Raw genomic sequence first — 21283 nt, 5'->3', positions numbered from 1 at the left:
GCTACTTCATTAGCTCTCGAGAATAATCTCCTTCCCTCACTGATTTTCTCTCCCTATTTTAAAATGCTGCTCAAAATCCACTTCCTAAAAACTGTAAGCTGTTGACCCAGTAATATAGCTATTGGTATTGGCGTCTCCTGTGCAGTCTACCTCTAGGAAGACCTTAACCCCCATAACTATTATAAACACATTACATTTGTCCATATTTCTTGTCCCTACAGATTCTCACTTCTTGTTGCAATTTCATGCAAGCAAGGGCAGCATGGATGATGTATTACAAACTTAGGTCAAAAGTCTCCTTTCTCACACACATAGTACTGTTGAACTTGGGTATGTGCACATCTCTCATCAATATGGGTCGGGATCAGGATACCAAAGCTGAGTATTCCTGGAAGTGTCTGAGAGGAGAATTTTGCCCTTAAGCTTTATTGTATCCTCTGGAGTGTATGGGGGTTAAGCCCTTGTTCTGTGTTTGGAGAGTAGAATTTTTTCCCCAGGATGTTCCTTGCCCTGTAATTAGATAATAAAAGATAAAGAAAACTACCAACTGATTAACTGTTTCAGATTCATATTGATACATGGTAGAAAAAGCTACATTAAATCAGATGTGTTGCTCCAACTGATAAGCTCCAGATCTAACATCAGTGGGCAGAGTGTTCTCAAGAAAGGACCCTCAGATCTGGAATTCATTTCTCCCTTTGGTCTGAAAACCTCACGTTATGGAACTTCAGGGAATGGTGCAACTTTAATCTCTTTTCTCCAGCTCTTACCTGGTAGGTGGGGTGGATTGGAGAGAGGGGCTGGTGTACAATTTTCTTTGGCTGTTTTTTTTTTAATGTGTCTGACATTATAGAAGTCATGTATGATGTTGCACTCTAAGACTTCAGTCATTGAGAACGTTGTATGAATTAAAAATATATATTTGTAAGCTTGGAGTTTATTTATCTTCTTATAATATTTAATGTCTTGAGGATTATATAGTGTATTACTTATATTTAAAATATTTTATGATTTCAATTTTCTTGTGAATATTTGTATTTAAAGTTATAGGGAGAGTTTCTCAGAAAGGATATGGGCACTTTGCACCACTCAGGCAAGACAAAATGACTAGATATTGGCTGTGAAAGTCCAGCTGAGAACCCCTCCAAGGAGGAGAGTGGAGCAGAGCTCCGCTATCCCACGCTGGCCCTCTGCTGCCATGTGGTCCCTATGGGATTGTGTGCAACTGATGTAACTTGGAGCAGCTGTTCACCTGCCCTAACTCACATCATGTCCATGGCTGGCCCAGATTGGCCCTAAGAATCAGGGAGCCATAACCAGCCCCCTGGTACCCCATTACCCTTTCCTGGCTCTTACTCTTACTCTTGATAGTGGTGTATTTTACGAAGCATCTAGGATTTCTGTGTCTCCTGTAACACATAGATGTGTCTGAGGATTAAGATCAAGACCAACATGTTACTAAAAAGGGTGCTCAGAATTGTGGCTGTGGAAAATCCAGTTTGTACAATTTCAGTGAACACAAACCAACAGATTCACTTCTTCCCTGTCAAAGTAAAATTCCAAGTGAATTACAACTGAATCTTAGCAAAATATACTAGTTTACCGACAAAATCAGCAAGTTTCATGACCACTTTCCTCATGATAGACTTTCCCCCTCATTTTTCCTTTCAGTGGTTGCCATTAAAAAGTTGTTTTTATATAGTGCCCAAAGAATGTTAGACTAGTGCCCAACTATTTTAAATGATGTTTAAAAGTAACTAGCTTTTATCTACAACACTATGGGAATTATGTATATAATAATAATTATTATTAATAATAATAATAAATGCAAATATTCCCTATATTTATTTATTATAGGGATTAAATACTGTTATGCTGCAGTAACACTAATCTTTTCAAATGATAAATGTTAAAGTAAAAATCCAAGTGAATTACAAGTGAATCTTAGCAAAATATAGTGGTTTCTTGACAAAACCAACAAGTTTCATGACCGCCTTCCTCACAATAGACCTTTCCCTCATTTATCTTTTCAGTGGTTGCCATTAAAAATGTGCTCACGGCAGCATCTATGTGGTGAGAACTTGTCTGGTTGCCAGAGGAAAAGGGGTATTTACTCCTTTTAAAAGGCCCTTCTCCCTATAGCAGGTAGATGGGGGGACGGGGGAAAATTTACAGAGTAGGAGCAGGGAAAAAGAGAAGGGCATGAAGCAGTCAAGCTAGGTCAGGAGAGAGTCACTGCCCTTCCTGATGACCAGAACAGTGGGGGATATTTATATTCTGTGCATTCATGTAAAAGTCCTCTCGTACTGGGATTGAGCAGGCAGCACCCACGCCCGCCCACCCACAAAATTTGCAATGGGACCAGGTTTCCTCTTGACCCACTGTGGACATTATGCTAGTTGCCCCTTTATGTGGTGGGAAGGAATTTCTCCATCACTGCCAAATTAGCCAATTCAGGGTGGGGATTTTTGCCTTCCCCTCAGCTGGTTTGGGACTCGGTGGGGCAGAGCAGGTGGTTTAGACTATAATGTCACAACTTAGTGTATACAACTCATAGCAGACATCCAGTGCAGGTTTTCAGTATGGAAGGGATATGGTTATTAGATCAAATGAATTTGAACAGGGTTTGAAGGCAAGCTTCCCTTAAGAGAGCTGAAGAAGGGGAGGTGGACAGGAGGGTGCCTATATTTGGAACAATGGAGAGCTGATCTCCCCACTCCTTTTCCAGCCCCCTTTCACCTCCTGTGAGGGAAAGGCAGCCGAAGAGCTGGTGGGGGATTATGTGGAAATGATTAAGGGAAGGATGATGACCTGCACTGTACAATTTATTGTTGGGTCCTTCCAGATATTTCAGGTGAATAAAGTGGCAGCCTAATTAACCCACATCCATTGCCTCCTGTCCTCCTCCTGACGTGACCAGCCAAGTTGCTTTTCATGTAGTGACCAGAGTATGTTCGACTAATGTCTAACTATTTTCAAATGCAGTTTAAAAGTAAGCAGCATTTGTCTACAACTCAATAGGAGTTATATAAATAATAATACTACAATATTCCCCATATTTACTTATTTAGTATAGGGAATAATACTATAATGCTGCAGTACGTAATCATTTTCAAATGGTAAATGTGAACATTTTAAAGGCAACTATGGGCCAGTGTGTGCCCTTCAAAACTTAACATTTTCCCCCATTTTTATGGTGATTTTTGGTATTCCTTATCCTTAGAAGGTAGAAATATCATAATTAGACTGGTAATATTTAAAGGGCAAAGAGTAAATAAAACATTTGAACTCGAACCATGAAGGTGACTTCACGGTTTTTATCCCCAAAGCCGTCAGGGGAAGTATCTGGCATGCTTCCTACCTTTTGCATTTCCAAGGTGGGAGCCAGCAAGAGGGCACAGCTTCAGCCTAAGAACAAACTGTCTTCCAGCACCCTGGTCCATTCACAATATGAGAAGAAACAGTCCTCCTGCTTCAGATAGAACACCAGTGAATCTTACTATAGTCTGCGTCCCAAGTTAACCATATTGCACCACAGGAATGGTTGGAAGTTGAACCGAAAACTCCATCCTTTTTTTCCTACATAGCCTCAAGTTTCTCAGGATAGGGGGAAAGGGCCAACTCATCTCTTAGAAGATTCCTAAGGATAAAGGAGGGTAATACAAGATATGTTGGAAAGAGGAAGAATTTGTGTGAGGGTCCATTGGGATTGCAAGACAGATTAGAAAGTTTGTTGGATGAAGGAAATAGTGTAGAGAAGGAGGACCCTGGGCCAACGTGAGTGATCTGAGGTTTCTGTGAGTCTTTCATCTTGGTTAGTGAACTTCTAAGAATTTGATTTTCACATTAAAATCCAAAACTATGTGTGAGAATTTCTTCTAATGCATGAATCAATCAATAAACAAACAAATAAATGCATTTTGAATGCCCTTAACTGTACATTTCCTGGTCCTTCACTGCCTGGACTCACTGAGCTTCTGGGCGCAATGGGGAAATGAGTGTCTGATATTGGTCAACAGTGAGTGCTCTCATCAAATTAAAGTGTGGTTCTGCTATTCCTGGTGACTCTCTAAAAGTGGTGTCTTGAAGTCTCTGTTTATTGTTGCCTCAACAGTTTTCAGATCAAATTTGTTTAGTTTCTAAATGCCATCCCTGCAAACCCTGGAACTGGAAAATCTTTCTGTTTTGCACTGTCACAAGTAATACATTTCCAGCACGCCATATTCTGACCTTGTCACCCTCATTGTCTTCAGTGGGGTTGCACAAGTATAACACAGGAAATAATTTGGTCCAAAAGGTATGCTAACAATTCTGTTGAAGATGCAGCAGCCAGAGCTCTTTTATAGTTGTGTTGGGTTTCCAGTGTGAACAGATTAAAACTGTAAAAACTTATTTTTGTCACTGAAGTCAACAAATATGATTCCGACTACACATGGAGCAGGTCAATAGAATCAGACATTTTTTTAGAATTCAACCATAGTTTAAGGACACTGACAGCTTATAAATATTGGTAGAAACTTGGTCCCACTGAAGTCAATGGCAAAACTCTCATTAACTTTAGTGAGCCTTACATAGTCTTACTCAGTCCTTAGGAGTGAGGTTAAAAGAGGAGAAAATTAGATCTCCCAGGTTCTGGTACAGATACAGAAGATGACCCTATTCTCCCAAGGTAAAACATGTTTACTTGTTTCTGGGGTTTTTAATGGCATGACAATATCATGAAAAGATTATTTAAAGCTTAGATTTTGTCTAAGTAATAGTAAAATAAACTATTTCCCTAACATAATATTGTATCCAGTATTGTCTGCGCTGCTAGTTAATGATATTTTACAAAGGGTTTTACCACTTCACACACCAGTATGTTTTAAATAAACTTTCGTACTCAAAGTACATGGAGGACATACCAGATAAATATAGATGTCTGGACTCCTCAAAATAAAGTGCTATATTAGTAATAAAAAAACTCCCCTGCATGTCTCTTAGTTTGGGTGGCTTGATTTTTCAGGCCTGTTGATTAATCCAATGACCTTGGGAGAAACATTAGTGCTTTCTGAATAACAGATATTTTCATGAAATGAGATATGAAAATGAAAGGAGTTTCAGGTTGTTGTTTTTTTTTAAAAACTGCTTTGCAAAATCTTAGCACAACAAACATCACCAGTATGTAAACAGAGCTCTAGCTACTGTGTTTGTCCACAACTAGAGCTACAGATGAACACAGTGTAGTTGTGTGATGACAGGAACAGCTGACTCATTAGTAGAGAGCAGTGAAAGGTAATTAACCCTGGGAAAAGTACAGCTGCCATGCGAGCTGTTCCTTTCTGTAGGATCTGATTAGAAATTAGTGTTAAACCACTGATTCTTTTTAAAAAAAGGTCATTGATAATTCACTTTCACTCTCAGGTGTGGCCCCTAAAAGGGGCCTAGAATGGTACCTAATGCACAAAAGGTTTTTAGTCTTAAAAAGGATGTTCAGAGATCAGTATACACCCATTTGGCTGTTGCTGGAGGGTTTTTTTTTAATTATAAATATTTCCCTTTCTTTGATTGTTGTGAGGACAGTCTCAAAAATCTGTAGACATATATGGCATATACAATTTAAGGTAGAGAATAGTTATTTCACATAAAGCAGGTATTGGATACACTGTTGGATGTTGTTATCATTTAACTGAGGCCTGGCCTAGACTTAAAAGTTAGACTGATATAGCTACATTGGTCAAGAGTGTGAAAAATCCACACCCCTGTGCTGACCTAACCCACAGTGTAGATGCAGCTTTGTCAATAGAGAATACTTCTGTCACTATAGCTACCATCATTCAGGGAGGTGATGTTTCTACGCTGACAGAAAAACCCCTTCCATCATTGTAGGCTGCACCACTATGGGGTTATGCCAACATAGCTATGATGACATTGCTATGCTGATATTGTCTTCGTAATGTAGACCTACCCTGAGTATGTATTTCTTTTTGCATTAAAAATGTTTCTGATCAATGATAATGCAGACAGCCCAAAAAGAAATTTCCCTTTCATTAGAATGAGTAAGTAAAGGTTAAATAAAAGGGAATATTCACTGCATAAAAAAGCCAGAAGCTCCTTCACTTTTCTGCTAATATTTGGGGATTTGGAGTGCCAACAGAAGAGACAGAACCCTTGATTTCATGTGGGATCCAAAGGACAGGACAGGCTATGGTAACATATTCAGACTCATGATTCAGGATTCAGGCCTTATCAAAAGTAATATAACTATCAGCTAAAGTCATAAGCATGCTATGGACATTTTCAAAAGTACCACATTTGGGTGTGTGTTTATGACATTTCAGGAGTTTATAACCATCTTAAATTCTAAACTCTTCAAGGCAGGAGTTCCATTTTCATATACACATGTGGCTGGCACCTAGCACAATGTGAGTGCTGTCAGAATATAAACAATAGGAATATGAACTACTGAAGTCAATGGAAGTTTTATCATTCACCTCTGTGAACCCAGGATTTCACCAGTGAATCTCAATGTAAACTGTATAGAATCACAACTATTGATAACACAAACAAAATAACATTTGATACATATATTTGATCTCCTAGATAGTCATATTCTGTGCAAATGACCTGAATTTTCCATAACAGAATGACTGTTGAAGCATTATTAATTTACTCATAGGATATAATAGTTACAGTAGGTAAGTTTCTAAAGCACCCTTTTTTTTTACATTCTGTATCAAGGTTAAGCTTAGAATTGTGTTTAATCTTTTCTTACTCTGTGTCTGTCACACTCGTATCAGCCGAAACTTTTCCCTTTAGAAGTTGTTTCCTTTAAATGCCATTTAGTGTTTACTGTGTCTATACAATATGTGAATTCACACTTACAAAAAAAAGTACACATAATTGTTGTCATGTTTTCACCAATGAGAGAAAAAGCATCCAAATCAGAAAGGACTAAGTATATTTGCTGAGAGAATGATTTACACCTAATATTGAAGCATTTAAGTCATTAACACAACAGACTTTTACAGGACACGTGTCCAGGTGTAAGGATATTGAAACAATCTCCTGATTTTGTGAAAAATATGGCAGATAAAGGACCAGCTACATCTTTCAAATTACCTTGCCATACATCATTTGTTCCTTAGTCTCCATTCTTCTTGGAAATATTGTTTTTCACATTTTTTCTTGGGAAAAGTTTGAAGAGAAAGAAAAACCATTTTTGGGGGGGGAAAAACCCTAAATAATATACTAGTTAGGTAGCAGCATGTGTCTCAGAGGAAGCTGGAGTATTGAAGTGCTGGTAAACTAAATGAATGATGATAATACTACTTAGCACTTTTTATAACATGTTTCATCCATAGCTGCAAAATGCACATTACAAAGTAGGATAAGCATCATTGTTCTTATTTTTAGTGGAAGGTTAAATGACTTGACCAAGGTCACAAAAATACATCAGTGTCAGAGGCAGGAATGACATTTTCCTGAAGCCCCATCCACTTCAAGGTGCCTCTTTTGTATATGATGTGACATAACCTTGGTCCTGGTACAGATTTTTGCACTTTTCCTGTAGCACCAAGGGGTCAATTTATCCAGCCTCCTGAGGGAAAGGACAATCCCAAGGTGGCATAAAGCTGCTGTAGTGGTTTTATACCAGCCTTCTCCTGGCTCCTGGCATAGCCCAGGAAAAGGAGAGAATGGTCAGAATGTTGCTGCACACCAACGATCCTTGGTTGCTAGAATGGACCCTTAAACGTATAAGTTGCTGGGCAAAACCACAAAGACTTACAGACACACACACTCTGGGCCTGTGCTGAACACATCTTGGCCACATGAGGGAATCCAGCCTGATAAATCTTTTCAATGCTTTGGCGTCAGGCAAGTAAAGCCCTGTTCAGTTGTCACGTATGAATGGTCTTTCTTGCTCTGTTTTTCAAGTTTTTTCTCTGTTGTTCACCATGGTTCCGGGAACCTAAGGGTAGTGCAATAGTGCAAGCAAGACTAATTGTCTTTAGTAGTTAGGGTCATTGAAGTCTCTTAGGTGGTGACAGACTGTACTTCACATGACACTCCTGAAGTTAATGAACATGTGTGATTTACATGTTGAAGGATGGCACACTTCTTCCTTTTGTGTGACTTTCCCCACTCCTTAGAATGCGTCTGTCATGCCTAATGAAGAGAGAGGCTGCTGAAGAAGATGAATGCATCTGAACACTGAGTAGTGTTTGTCTCTTTCTAAATTATAACTTGTATTTTAGATTCATTGTACCATTTGGCTCCATGTCTGAAAATGAACAAAAGACAATAATTAAATAAGTTAATTAGCTGCAGTTCCTTATACTGTATAAGGAGGTTCTTTATACCAATTCTAGCTGTAAAGTTACCACCCCCAAAATCTGGTTAGGACAGCCAGAAACCACAGGCAAGAAAAGTAGTAACAGAGATTAAAACTTTAAATATTTGAGAAGTGATGATCATTCTGACAGAATCTGATCTGCTCTAACACATTTTTAAGAGCTCAGTGCTACACAAAATTCCCCTGGGAGTCAACTGAGTCCCATCGAATTTAATGTGAATTTTACATATGCAAGAACTTCAGCACTGGACCCCAAGTAGCAGACTAGTGAATAGTGCTACCCAATTCTTTCCTGAGTTGTATGAGTGCTGTGAAAACATAAGAATCAAATGTAACTGACTATAGTTTTTTGTATGAGCCAGGCTTTTCACTTTGGGCTCAGTTCTGCAACTGCTAAGCACCCCCTTTTGATGTGCTGAGCACTGTCAACTCCTGCTGAAATCAATTGCAGCAGCTCCTCATACTCAGCACCTTGCAGCATCGAGTCCTATATGAAGGAAAAATTGCATAGACTTAAAAGAGTAAATACATTTTAAAATAAAAGCACCCCTATGTTACAGAATCAATGGCGTGTGCTCTTTGAACTTTGTATAAAAAGTGCTCTGAAATCATAAGGTTGTTATGGTGTAGTTTTACTCAAAATAATGCATATCATCATAACACAAGCCTTGAAGTTAAGTGCTTAGTTTAATGAAAATAGTTACCATAGTTACCACAGGAGAACAGAGAATAACTTTTAGTCCTTTTGAAGTTATGAAGTAGCTTAAAAGAGGAAAAAGAATAAACAAGCATGCAGAAGTTTATTATTCAGTGTTTCATGCCTGACCAACTCTAAAAAAGAAAAAAATTCTGGATAGATTAAGGTATTAACATTTTCCAGCTGAAATCCATAGTTGCCCATCAACAAATACAAAATCACATTTCAACTCTGTGACTTTGTGTTCTGAGTCACTGAGGAAACATATATTTCTAATACTCTGCTTTAGACTTTTGTTAATAAACCACATCTTACTGGTAAAAAAAATCATTCTAAAGACAGTAATACATTGCTAAACATAACAACTCATGCAATCTAAGGTCTAACTTTATTATTCATTATAAACACTCTGTTCTTAAAGGCCTGATGGGAGGGAATTGGGCATTTATAATAGTGAAGATGTCTTCTAGTGCCAGCTTCATTGTTTTTCAGTTTAGCATTGAGATGTGCTCTCTCTGAAATGTTAATGGAGGTCACTGTTGTTGCTCTCCTTTACTGTGACTAACCAAAAGAGTTCTTACATAGTTGACTGTTGAGAAACAAAATGATGTACTTTCCTGTGTATCACCTTCAGCTTGTGAACCTCTAAAGCAGCAGTGATTAACAGGACTTTTACAAAGTTTCTGTGTAGTTACAAGGACAGCTTCAATCTTCTGTCATTTTTTTGCATTAGCTATGATTATGCTTTTACCTCCAAAATAAATTTATTTTAAAGGTAACAATACAGACTCAGAGAATAGCTTATGTTTCATCTATATTTATCAGCACTCACTGTACATTTGTGTCTTCATTACCAGGAAATATTAAGGGACATTGTGCCATCTATTCCTGTTTACAGTTTATTATGCAGAGATAGGAAACACTTAGCATGTAAAATGAATGTAGAAATTATTCCTGGATAGAAACACGGACATTTCCCACTCGTTGGCTCTTTCTCCTCCATCACCGGATCAGAGTGTAATTGTCAGTAATCAGGCCTGCTTGCTGCTGATAAAACCACTCTGAATGCTAGCAGCCTTCTTTGTGTGATGACTCAATTATTCCAGAAGTGCCTCATCAAATCTGCCCCATCAGCTGGGCTAATAAATAAGGAGAAGAAACTGGCCCCCCAAAGCAAATTATAAATCCATTTGCATTAACCATTTCACTGGTCCATGATCTAGGCAGAAATAAGCATGGCAGATTGTGTTAAGCTTATTTGAATATGTTTATAATGTTTACAGCATGCAACCTTTTTTTTTTTTTTGCACAAGGTGTTGGAATTATCAGTCATGAATAACATCTAAATGCAGTTATGTTAATTACAGTGAGGCCTCAGGCATCTTTGAGGGATATTTTGTTGCTTAAATCAGGTGAAAGTTAAACCCTTCTGTGAGGCGAAATATGATCTTGCACATGGCATTGGAATTACTGCAGTGTTTAAAAGAGAGAGAGAGAAGAAGGGCTGAGGGTATATTTTCACAGGTATTGAAAAGGACAAATGCTGGTGTTAGAAGGCTTTCCAGCACAGGCAAAATGACCTCATGTTCATCACAATGCAGTAACAGGTAAAACAAAGTTAAGCCTGATGTTTGGAAATAAAGCACCAATGTAATTAGAATGGATTTTTATTTATGCAGCGCAAAAGTGCGCTGGTCATTTAATACAACTAGGATAAAGACCAATTCTCTGCCCCAAGGACATTCCAATCTAAAGTCCCAATCCTGCCAACACTGATGTGCATGAGTAGTCCCATTGAAACCACCAGCCCTACTCATGTGTTTAACATTAGATACATGGTTCTGAATCTAGCTGAAACAGGACATAAGTGTGTGCATAATATTGAAGATAATGAGATTACTGCCCTGTGTAAAGTTCCACACATGCTTAAGCCTTTCCAGTTCCAGGGCCTAAATCAGAATAAATCAAATGGAATAGAATTTGCTTTTCTGTTGCATCTTGTCTCTTCAAGTTTATGGTTGAGGTATTTATAGATCTTTAAATTTCTTAGAATATGTTGTGTTACAAAGAGAAACCATTGCCACTTACTGTACATGTGAATAATGATTTTTAAATTGCACTAATAAATGTGGTGGGCTTTGTTTCCTTTTGTATTTTTTTTTAATTCTGAGTTGAATGTTCACAAACTGCTCTAAATGACAATTTGTTTAATACTTTCATCATTACAGTTGATCATCTAGGGTTGCAGTAAATGAAAGAAAATCAAATTCATCAGTAGCAAACTAATCTTGATGTTCAGAGGGAATCTTTTCCTTCCTGATATCATGCAGCTTGTGTATTACATTGCCTATACTGACAGAGAAAACAAACTCACATTTTATAGTCAAATCCTTCAGCATATTTATTCTTCATATTAAAGTTCTGAGGAATCAACATTTTTAGAGCTTGTGATCTGAGCTTGTGATCTGATCCAGGGGACTGGATCCTTACCCACGTACACTGTCCCGTTGAGATCAGTGAGACACTGCAGGGGCCGAGGGATCAGATTTCAGGAACAGAGTCCAAGCTGTGATTTCTATCAGCATTATGGTATGAATCATGGATCTTATTAGGTTTGGACTTTGGAGTCAATGCTATGCTTTGCATTGGAAGTAGCTATAAACAAAAAGACTAGTAGCAAAGATTCAGGGTGACTTGCTTCAGCTTGGAGCAGTAGCAATGACAAGTGAAATTAAATATTTTTCCCATCTTTTTTGTGTGTAGATTTTACCATTCAAGTTGAATGTGCAGTGTCCATTTGCCCTTTATTGTGACATATATCCTCTCTGGTATATAAGGCTCATATGTAGTTAGAAATCCTATGACAGCTTCATGGGTAATAGTGGTGTTGACAGTAGTGAGGACCTCATGCAGTAGATCTCCAGTCCTGTGCACATTATGGAGGGGATCTCCATGATAAGTCTCCTCAGCTCTCCACTGACTTGGTTCAGTGGGTTCATGCAAAGCCTGGATCGATTGGGCCAGAGCCCTACATCAGGAGATGCTTGGGTACTATGGTGATAGGTGCCACTGTAAGAACCTGGAGCAACAGATTAACAGGCCATTTCCATTATATATGCCAGGTACTCCCAGATATTATAAGTGAATACAGTTCAGCTTAATTAAACCACCATCCAAATCTGTGGCCTCCTGTCTTTCTTCCAGCATGGATGGACAATAGCGGCTGCTGGCCAGCTGCAGAGATCGCTTAATGGATCAGGGGGAAGGAAATCGTCTTCCAGGCCTGCACTGCAGCCTAAAGCTCTTTTTCTTGGGCTCTGCACGGTCTCTCGGCATTTGACCCATAGTTAATTTTCTTAGAAGTAGTGGATAAAAAAAGGCGATTGATTACACTTCTATAGTGAAATCAATATTCTGGTCACCAAATTACTTTTGAATAGTTAGGTCTTGGAGTAAATCATATTCCATCCTTTGTATAAACAATAATTTGCTACCTGCAATATCTGATGCTGCCTAGCATTGTATTTGAAATATAAGTGGTTCTTTGGACTGGTGACACAGATGACACACACATCATGTTGCATTAGGTATGTCACATCCTATGACACAATGTAGTCTGACATACCTTGTTGATAATGTGACAGCTGCATTACAAGTATCAGAGGGGTAGCCGTGTTAGTCTGGTTCTGTAGAAGCAGCAAAGAATCCTGTGGCACCTTATAGACTAACAGATGTTTTGCAGCATGAGCTTTCGTGGGTGAATACCCACTTCTTCGGATGCAAGTAGTGGAAATTTCCAGGGGTAGGTATATATAAGCAAGCAAGAAGCAAGTTAGAGATAACGAGGTTAGATCAATCAGGGAGGATGAGGCCCTGTTCTAGCAGTTGAGGTGTGAAAACCAAGGGAGGAGAAACTGGTTCTGTAATTGGCAAGCTGCATTACAATATATTACAGAAATGTGTTCTTACCCAGGAATCAGCTGTAAGGTGGTTAGTCCCTCGTTATCTGAAACAAACAGAGGGCCAGCACATCTAAAACTATTTATTGATAGGGTGACCAGATAGCAACTTTGAAAAAATGGGACGGGGGTGGGGGGATAATAGGCGCCTATATAAGAAAAAGTCCCAAAAAATGGGACTGTCCCTTTAAAAACTGGACATCTGGTCACCCTGTCTATTGATAAAGTTATATTTGTAATTAAAACTTATGAGAGTTTTGTTTTGCATTTTATAGTCTTATCGTTATTCTACTTTAATAATCTCTAGTTTATAAAGGTAGATGATCATCTATAACACAAGGCAGATAGGAATCAAATAGAAAATTGCACTGTTGAATGCACTTTTCCCACAAAGTCCTTTTTAAACTAAGATTTTTAAAAAAATACAGTTAGTTATTGTGTAAAAGTAAATGTGAAAAGTTATATATTTTTGTGCCCTTTGTGCACTTTGCCAAGAGGATCTCAGCTGTGCTGTCTTAACTCTCAGTCCCTCAGGATGAGAGAGACAGCAGATGGGGTTAGGGCAGAGGGCTGATGCATCTGACAGCAAACGGCCTGGTTGTTGAGTGGAAGCTGTGAGCGTCAGGAAGCTCCTTTTCCCCTGAGAACCAACTAACCACTGAAGAAAGTTGAAAATGAGCCCTTTGAGAAACGCTATTAAAAGTAGTAAAAAATTGCAATTGTGCAGATGATGTGCTGCTGTGTGGTTATTCGGATGCTAATGAGTTTGACATTAGGGAACTCAGAGGGTTTACAACTACTCCCTTATGTGATTTAGGTCTTTATTGGCAATCTTTGAGAAAATAAATGGAAAATGTATTGCTAATAAATACATAACATGATAGGATTTTAGACAAAAAGCTGCTACGTTTCAGGCTTTAGAAAGAGCTTTGTTCACCAGCATATGTCTGTTTTCAGGGATCTTTTTGTTTTAGGTTAGTGTGTTGCAAACAAAGAGGAAAAGGCAGGTGGGAAGGTTTAAAACTCTTGTGTTTTTTAAACTGCTGTTGAACTAGAATAATGAAAAAAGGCTTCTGAGGGTAAACACCACCTTCTCCAACAACTTATTGGGTATAATAGCTTAAAATCCTTTTAGCTGCTGTGCTACTTGTCATTCCCCCCTCTCCCGCTATGTTATTTTGTTGTCTGTTTTGATACTTGATAAAGTTTTATTCGTTTTAATTAAAGCAATTGATAGGATTTTAAGGCAAGACTTGATCTACTGAGAGTCGGACATAAGTTAGCAGTTAAATAAATCCCAGTCACCCTGCAACAGCATTCCAGTTTTTCAAATGACATATTCAAATTGTATTGACAAGGCTTCATCAAACTTTGTCAACTGAATAGACAAAGTTTGAGCTTGAAGTTTCAAACATTGGAGGATAAATGTTGCCATCAGTCTGTACTGTATGCACTAATCATGCATATATTGACTAAATACGCTGTGCAGTATGTCAAAAGGAACTCTGAAGTTTCAAGTGCTTCTAAACTGAAATGACGTCATTCTTGTCACCAGGGCAGATGTGGCAGTGATAGACTGTATGCAAATAACTGAACACAAAGGGCTTGATTTCCATAGGCACCAGTACTCTGAACTCTCACTAAAGTCTTCAGGAGCTGTAGGTTTTTCAGCACTTTTGAATATAAGGCTTGCATTACTGTACATCCACATATCCCTGTTCCTGCAGCTCATCTTCACTCAGAGCTCCCCTTGATTTCAGTGGGAATTTGCTCAGAGAAAGGCTGTAAAATCAGGATCAGGGAAACTTCCTTCCTTTCATTCAATTCGTTTATATAGGAAACACTGGCATAATGCAAATATTTTAAAATATTAGCACTTTTAAATAATTAACTAATAACACTCAGCAAACTTACAACTAAAGCTTGCAGTAGTTTAGAATACATTCCATTCCACACCAGGTACCAAAACTTTGTTTTGCTTAACAAGGAGTTATAAGAAATATCCAAAGAGACATTATGCTTCTGTGATGAAAATGCATGGATTTGTATTTTTAAATATAGTAAATGGGAAACTTTTCTTGCTGTAGGTCAAATTCTTAAGCTGTGAATGAGTGCATTAACACTGTAACCAAAGGTAGTTTAAAAAAAAGAGTTGACTTTTATTTTGCCCCTTTTAACAGCAGCATTAAACCTTTTTGTGTGTTTACAATCTAACTTGACAATACTATGCTAGAAAGTGTTGCACCTGGATATTTTCCCCATTTGATGTAAATCAGTCCCACTTCATCTGTGTTTGATGTAGTGTATCTGCATTCTTTCTTTCAGAGAATGAATTTCAGGATAGTTTGTTAAATCAGAAAAGGTATCTTGGTCAGAGTGACGGATTTGGTCATTTGGAATCTGCACAGAATTTTACCCGGAAGCAGGCAAAGGTGGGAGAATTCATTCATGAAAATGAACTTCAGTCAAAGTATGTTTCTGTATTAAGCTCAGGAAAATATGTGATCTATTTGTAGCATTGCTATTTCCATTGCAGATGTGTTTATTTTGGCTAGTATTTAAAAAATACCAGTGTGCAAGACTGAAGTATAACAATGTCTGGCCATAGTCAAATATCTGAGCATTTTAAATAAGTAAAAGTTCTGCTCTTTAGTTCAGAACCCAACTCTGTCTTTATGAATTGGCAAGAGGCAGAAATATTTTCAGATATCCACAAACCTTTCATCACTGAAAAGATGTTTTAAAACATATCATTTTTATTTCACTTGAAAGAGATGACTTATGTTGATAAAACATCTGATTTGATAATACATGTAGATTTTAATTTTTTTTAATTCCTTCTTTCTATAAGATGGGGGCACATGCTTTGTCCCATTTGCCAGTTATCTTAGTTTTCTCTTCAATGTAATTCACAGTTTTTTACAATGTTGTTAAAAGAAACAATTTCTTAACACTTAGAATATTTTCCACCATGTGTAGTCTAAGATATAAGAAGGAAGGTATCAAATTCAACATTTTTCAAGTTAAAAAGCTCCTAAATGTGAAAAAATAGCATCACATTTCAACTTGAATCAAGCAATCTTTGTGCAGGATAAATTTTATAAATTTCTGCTAAAAATACAAAGCTGGCAGTTGCCCCTTAATTTCATAAAGCTGTGACTCTGCCTTCCGATGCCTTGGTAAAGCAGACTAATAGAAATCCTTGGCACACATTGGTTACCTAAGGGAATAATGGAACTATTTGCTGTAGTCATTTGGCAAAAGGACATAAACATATGGCTTTGGTTTATATTCAGCACTGCCAGTTGTGCAAAGTTGCATGGATGAAGTATACAACAGCAGTGACAACTCAGAAATCAGAAGTGAAAATCAAAATAAATCATCCTCATTACCAAGCTATCCAAGCTTGTCTTTGGTCTAAGGTTTATTTCATTGCAGTTCATTTTCAAGTATTAAGTCCCATATGAAAAACACCTTACTTCTCAAAAACATACATAGCATTTGGCCCTCTGCATAAGATTCTGTATCCTGGATGGATTTCATATTATGTAGTCTGCAATTGAATGTGCTTTCAGCTTTGGATTTACTGTTTGCACTTATTTATTTTAATTATTGTGGGAGGATCACATTTAAAGCAATCACTTCCATGCCAATCAACTTTCTCATAGAGGAATCAAGGATAGGATTATAAGGTAAAGGAACATGAACAGTGTCAAAATCAAGGACAAGATGTCAGAAAGGAGTAATCACATGCCTTCTGAAATGGTCCTGAAAAGCACTTTTTAATATGTGTGTGTGTGTGTGTGTGTGTGTGTGGTTTTTTTTCTTCCTGTTGATTAAAAAAAGTCCTCTTCTGTTAGGTTCATCAACCTGAGATTAGGCCTCAATACAGGCACATCCCTGAAAATTATGTAATTGTATCTTACTCTAGCAATACTCTAACATATGAAATGTTTCTTTTTCACTGCACATATAATCAGATTTCTGCACAGAGAGTAGTATATCTGTAGTAAGCGTCTCTAGAATTTATTATTGGGGGGGCCATCAGAAATTATATTGAAAGGATAATAAGACTGACACAAACCAAAAAAAACAAAAGATGGTCAAAGGCTGGTGCTCAGTCTTCAACCTACCTGAGTTTTGCTTTGGGATTTTCTTGTTGTTTGGTTTGGTGGATTTTGGTTTTGTTTTATTTTTTTTTAATTGCCATAATAATTTCCCATTTGTTTGTATGTTTTAAAAGGTAGTTTTTATTAAAGAAAAAAGAAAGAAACACACATCCTCAGTGCAAAGAGCACTGACAAGACAGAGTTGTCACAGTTTATTATTTATTGTGGAAGGATGAGTAATTTTCACACTTGTTAGATCACCATGGGGCACAATACTGCACACATATGCTACGGGTCACAGTGCTTTGCAGAGTCTTACTTTGTAGAGTTTGACTTTGCATGAGAATACTCACAGCCCGCCTGCTAGTAAGTTCATGAGAGATAACACTGCATGATTGCATAAAAATAATATTCCCATTTTAAAATATCATGACAGGAATGGAATTAGCTCTTGCCACCATTGTAAATCAAAAAATGGAGAGAGACTCTCTTTAAAGTATTCAGAGGACTTTTTTTAATAGGAAAATGATTGCGCCAATGGATCCTAGTGGTCTGTTGTCTGAAAGCATATTTATCAAACATTTTGAATAAGTAATAATAAATCTTTAGCTCTGTTTGCATATTTATTTATATCAGAATTGGAATGTATATTGAAATATACACTGAAAATGTGTATGCAAATAGTTAATAGACAGAATCCTAGGGCTGCTATTTCTTTCAAACATATCAAAATCAATGCAAACTTGCTCTAGACAAGTTGTTTGCCAAATTTGATTTTCAAAGTCAGAGGTATTTTTAGTTAAAAGATCTCTGAGAATCTTCTTCTTTTTTTTTTTTTTTTGGACTACAGCTAAAACTGGGGATGATTTCCTTCCTTTTCTTTCCTATTTTATTAACTATAGTCTGATGAAAGGTTGCAGACTGCCACACCAGGAGTCTAAAGCTCTCTCAGTGAAGCTCATCCTTGTGCAGAGATTAAAATAGGACTTAAGTTGTGCATAGACCTTGAGCTAACTCTCCCCAGGAGGTGAATTTCATCCTTTACCTACATTAGCAATGCAAGCTTCCCCACCTGCTCTCATTTCCCAGCTAATGTACTGGACGAACTATTTTCGGTAGTTCTGAAAGTATTATATTAACATTTGTAAAGAATAAACAAACTGCTTTCAAGATGAGGTCTTTGTATTCGATATACCATATTTCAGCCCAGTGATATTTCCTCAGACCAAATGATAACCCTCACAAAAAACTGGAGCCAAATCCTTGTTGCCTCACTCATGCAAGTACTCACATAATCGACTCACACGTAATCCGATTTGCTGAGACTTGTGTGAGTAAGGTGAGTAGGATTTGGCTGCTATAACCAGGAACACTGAAACAATCTGAACAGTAAGGGCAAAAGCTGCTACTGCATTAATAAAGTCAGAGATTCTCGACCCTGTGGAATTGTCTGATCGTAAAAAATTAATTCCCTTTAGCATTCAGATGTACTGGTCAGTAAGCCAGGTCAGTTTTCTGGGAGTATATTTACAAGCCCCAAATAACTGTATGTCCCAACCAATAAGATGCAAAAAAGCCAAACATGTTCAGTAAAAAAAGCATTAGTGAAATTAGTAATCTGTAACAAACTTTGAGGAAAACAATTTAGTTACGGTCAAAACAAGAACCTTGGCCTTAAAACATAAAGGCCAGGTATATAATTTTGTATATAAAATTTTTCTTTGGCTTTTTTGGCCATTTTGCTCTAGTGGCCATGAGTGCCTTCTGAGCTGACCACTCTCAACTCCCATTGGTTTCAGCACCGTAAGGAAACAAGCCATTAGTGTAAGTAACAATAGCAAGACATGTCTCAAAACTGCTTGCAGAGAAAAAAAGTTGGCTTTAAAGCTATTGGGCAGACGTTCGCATTAGGAACATCATTTCATATTTTTTGCCATAGCTGATTAAAAGGCTGGAATGGATGAGTATCTGTTGGCTGTGTTCTTCCACTTAAAAACAGGAGACATGAAAGTAAGAAACAGTGAACTTTTTATATTTGCCTTTGCCTATTTCAAATGGTCTCTGGGGAAAAAAAATAAAAAAACAATAAACATCTTCACTGGGACATCGCCTTAAAATTTTCAGCTAGAGAAGGAAGGTAGCTGCAAAACATTAATTATTTTCACAGCTTTATCCATATTTATTTTAGTGTAATTTTTACTTTAACAGGAGGGACTTTGTGCGAGTCAAACCACTTTATATGCAACAGACACACTTGCAAGATGATGATGATTTTTGAATGCAATGTGCCCCATCCTAAGCAGGCCTAACCATTTTAATCTTAAACTGTTTAAACATCTGTCATAAATTCAAATGATTTTAAAGAAAGAAAAGCAATAGAAAAAAATCATCTACATTGATTTTATTGTTGGGTTTCACTCATTGTGTGGATTTTAAATATTCATCACCATGAAACATGGTATTTAAAACCAAGTAACTGCTGTTCAGTAGAAGCAGTGGACACTTTTTGTTTCATAATTAAAAGAGCAGCACAGTGATTGGTGTGGTATTTATTATGAAATGATGATAAAGGAGTACCAGTGGTTTTAATAGTTTTAGCTTAGAGGAGCTGTTGTTAATTTTGTCTGTAGAGTTGCAGGTGAAATAATGCACAATGGATAAATAGTCTATATTGGTTTAACTGAACATAATATATAGTGTGTTCTGGAGTTGTTTGTCTCAATAGACTACAGTAATCAAAAGTAATGAACCTATTATGTGCAGGACCTTGGAGAGTGTAGAATGGCAGTAAAAGTGTGGCACATAAAAGGTTTATTAAAGGAAATTAAAGTCCATCATTGCCACACCTGCTCCCCTATTATAAGTCTATGGCAGGTCAGTGCCTTCAATCACAACTCAGCATCAGCGAACAGAGCCATGTTTCCCATTACCATTGCAGTCACATTGCAACCCACTCGTTCTCAGGTTTTCAGAATGGTAACAACTACTGAGAGCCTTCAGCCACTGCTAAATAAAAACCCCAAACATTTTAATCCCTACTCCTAACAATGATAGTCTGTAAATATAATCACAGGAAATGTAACATTTTGGTTTTACTGCTGCATATTTGATCAATACATATTTTAGTTTCAGATTTCCCAAGCACAGGTAGAAGCAACAGACCTGTTCAAGTATTTATCTAATATTTTCAAACATCTGCTCAAGTAATTGATTGTGTTCTCTCCTGTAAAGAAGTGCGAGGTCATATGGCACATGTCATGTGTAGTCATCTGTAAGAACGAGTTAGAAAAGGGCCAGATTAGGAAAGTGTTTTCACCTTTAAAAGAGTTGACTCAGCCCTTTCTCCTTCTAAGTTAGATAAATTCAGTCCTACTGCCTATAGGCCTCTCAGAGAAGACCTTGAAAATGTCTCCATTGTCTGCTTTCCATGAATTTAACATTAAAGCATCTTTACATCTTCAGAGCATTGTGAAAATGGTAAGCCCCTTCTTGCATGACTCTGAGGGCCTGTATGCAGCAAAAATCAGTGCTGTTTTGAGCATCCTTTCCTTCCCCTCCTCTATGAAGCCCCCTGCACAACAGGGCACCATGAGACAGCAGGGAAGGAAGAGCCAGGGAATCCACGGCTACATGGATTTTTATCTTGCCACTTTTTGTAGCTAGTGGTGCACAAATGCCCATGCATAGGCTACTTCAACTATTGGGGCTGAAGTGGTCTCCACAGAGTGGCACTGCTGCTATCTCCTGGACTCTGAGAAAGTAACTCTTCCTACACATCTCCTTTCTTCCTGGTTCAGATACCAGAACCAGGTGCTGGAATCTGCATTTGAGCCTAAGAGATTAATCATCAGAACAATAGATTCTTCCACAGTGAGTTTTATCATCCCCATTTTAGAGATGGGAAAACTGAGTCACACAGAGATTTGCACAAGGACAAACAGTGAGGCACTAACAGAGAGAGAATAAAAATGCAGGAGTGCCTAATCCTTTTCATAGTCTTCTACACCAAGCCTCCTCTTGAAAAATAATACCCTAAACGTTTGATGGTATTTTTGGAAAGAGTAAAGATTTCCCGTATTATCCTTGGTGAAAATCACACTGTGACTCTCCACACCGAAACATCAAATCTTCATCTCTTTAAAATTTCAGGAGTTTGTAATAAAATCCTTGGATTGAAAATCTG

At 37.6% G+C, this 21283-nt stretch overlaps 1 protein-coding gene across 2 annotated transcripts in view; it reads left to right on the top strand.

The window, feature by feature from the left end:
• ST18 (ST18 C2H2C-type zinc finger transcription factor) overlaps nt 1–21283 on the top strand; it is a 240991-nt gene that overhangs the window by 135092 nt on the left and 84616 nt on the right. For both annotated transcript variants that reach the window (XM_039527204.1, XM_039527205.1), the window contains one exon: nt 15317–15423. In XM_039527204.1, coding sequence (XP_039383138.1) covers nt 15317–15423 — 107 coding nt within the window. The remainder of the gene's footprint in view (nt 1–15316; nt 15424–21283) is intronic.

This window comes from Mauremys reevesii, linkage group 2 (assembly GCF_016161935.1).
Source record: "Mauremys reevesii isolate NIE-2019 linkage group 2, ASM1616193v1, whole genome shotgun sequence".
Classification (NCBI taxonomy): Eukaryota; Metazoa; Chordata; order Testudines; family Geoemydidae; genus Mauremys; species Mauremys reevesii.
Note: the sequence above shows the minus strand (reverse complement) of the source record. Positions and strands in the feature narration are given on the sequence as shown.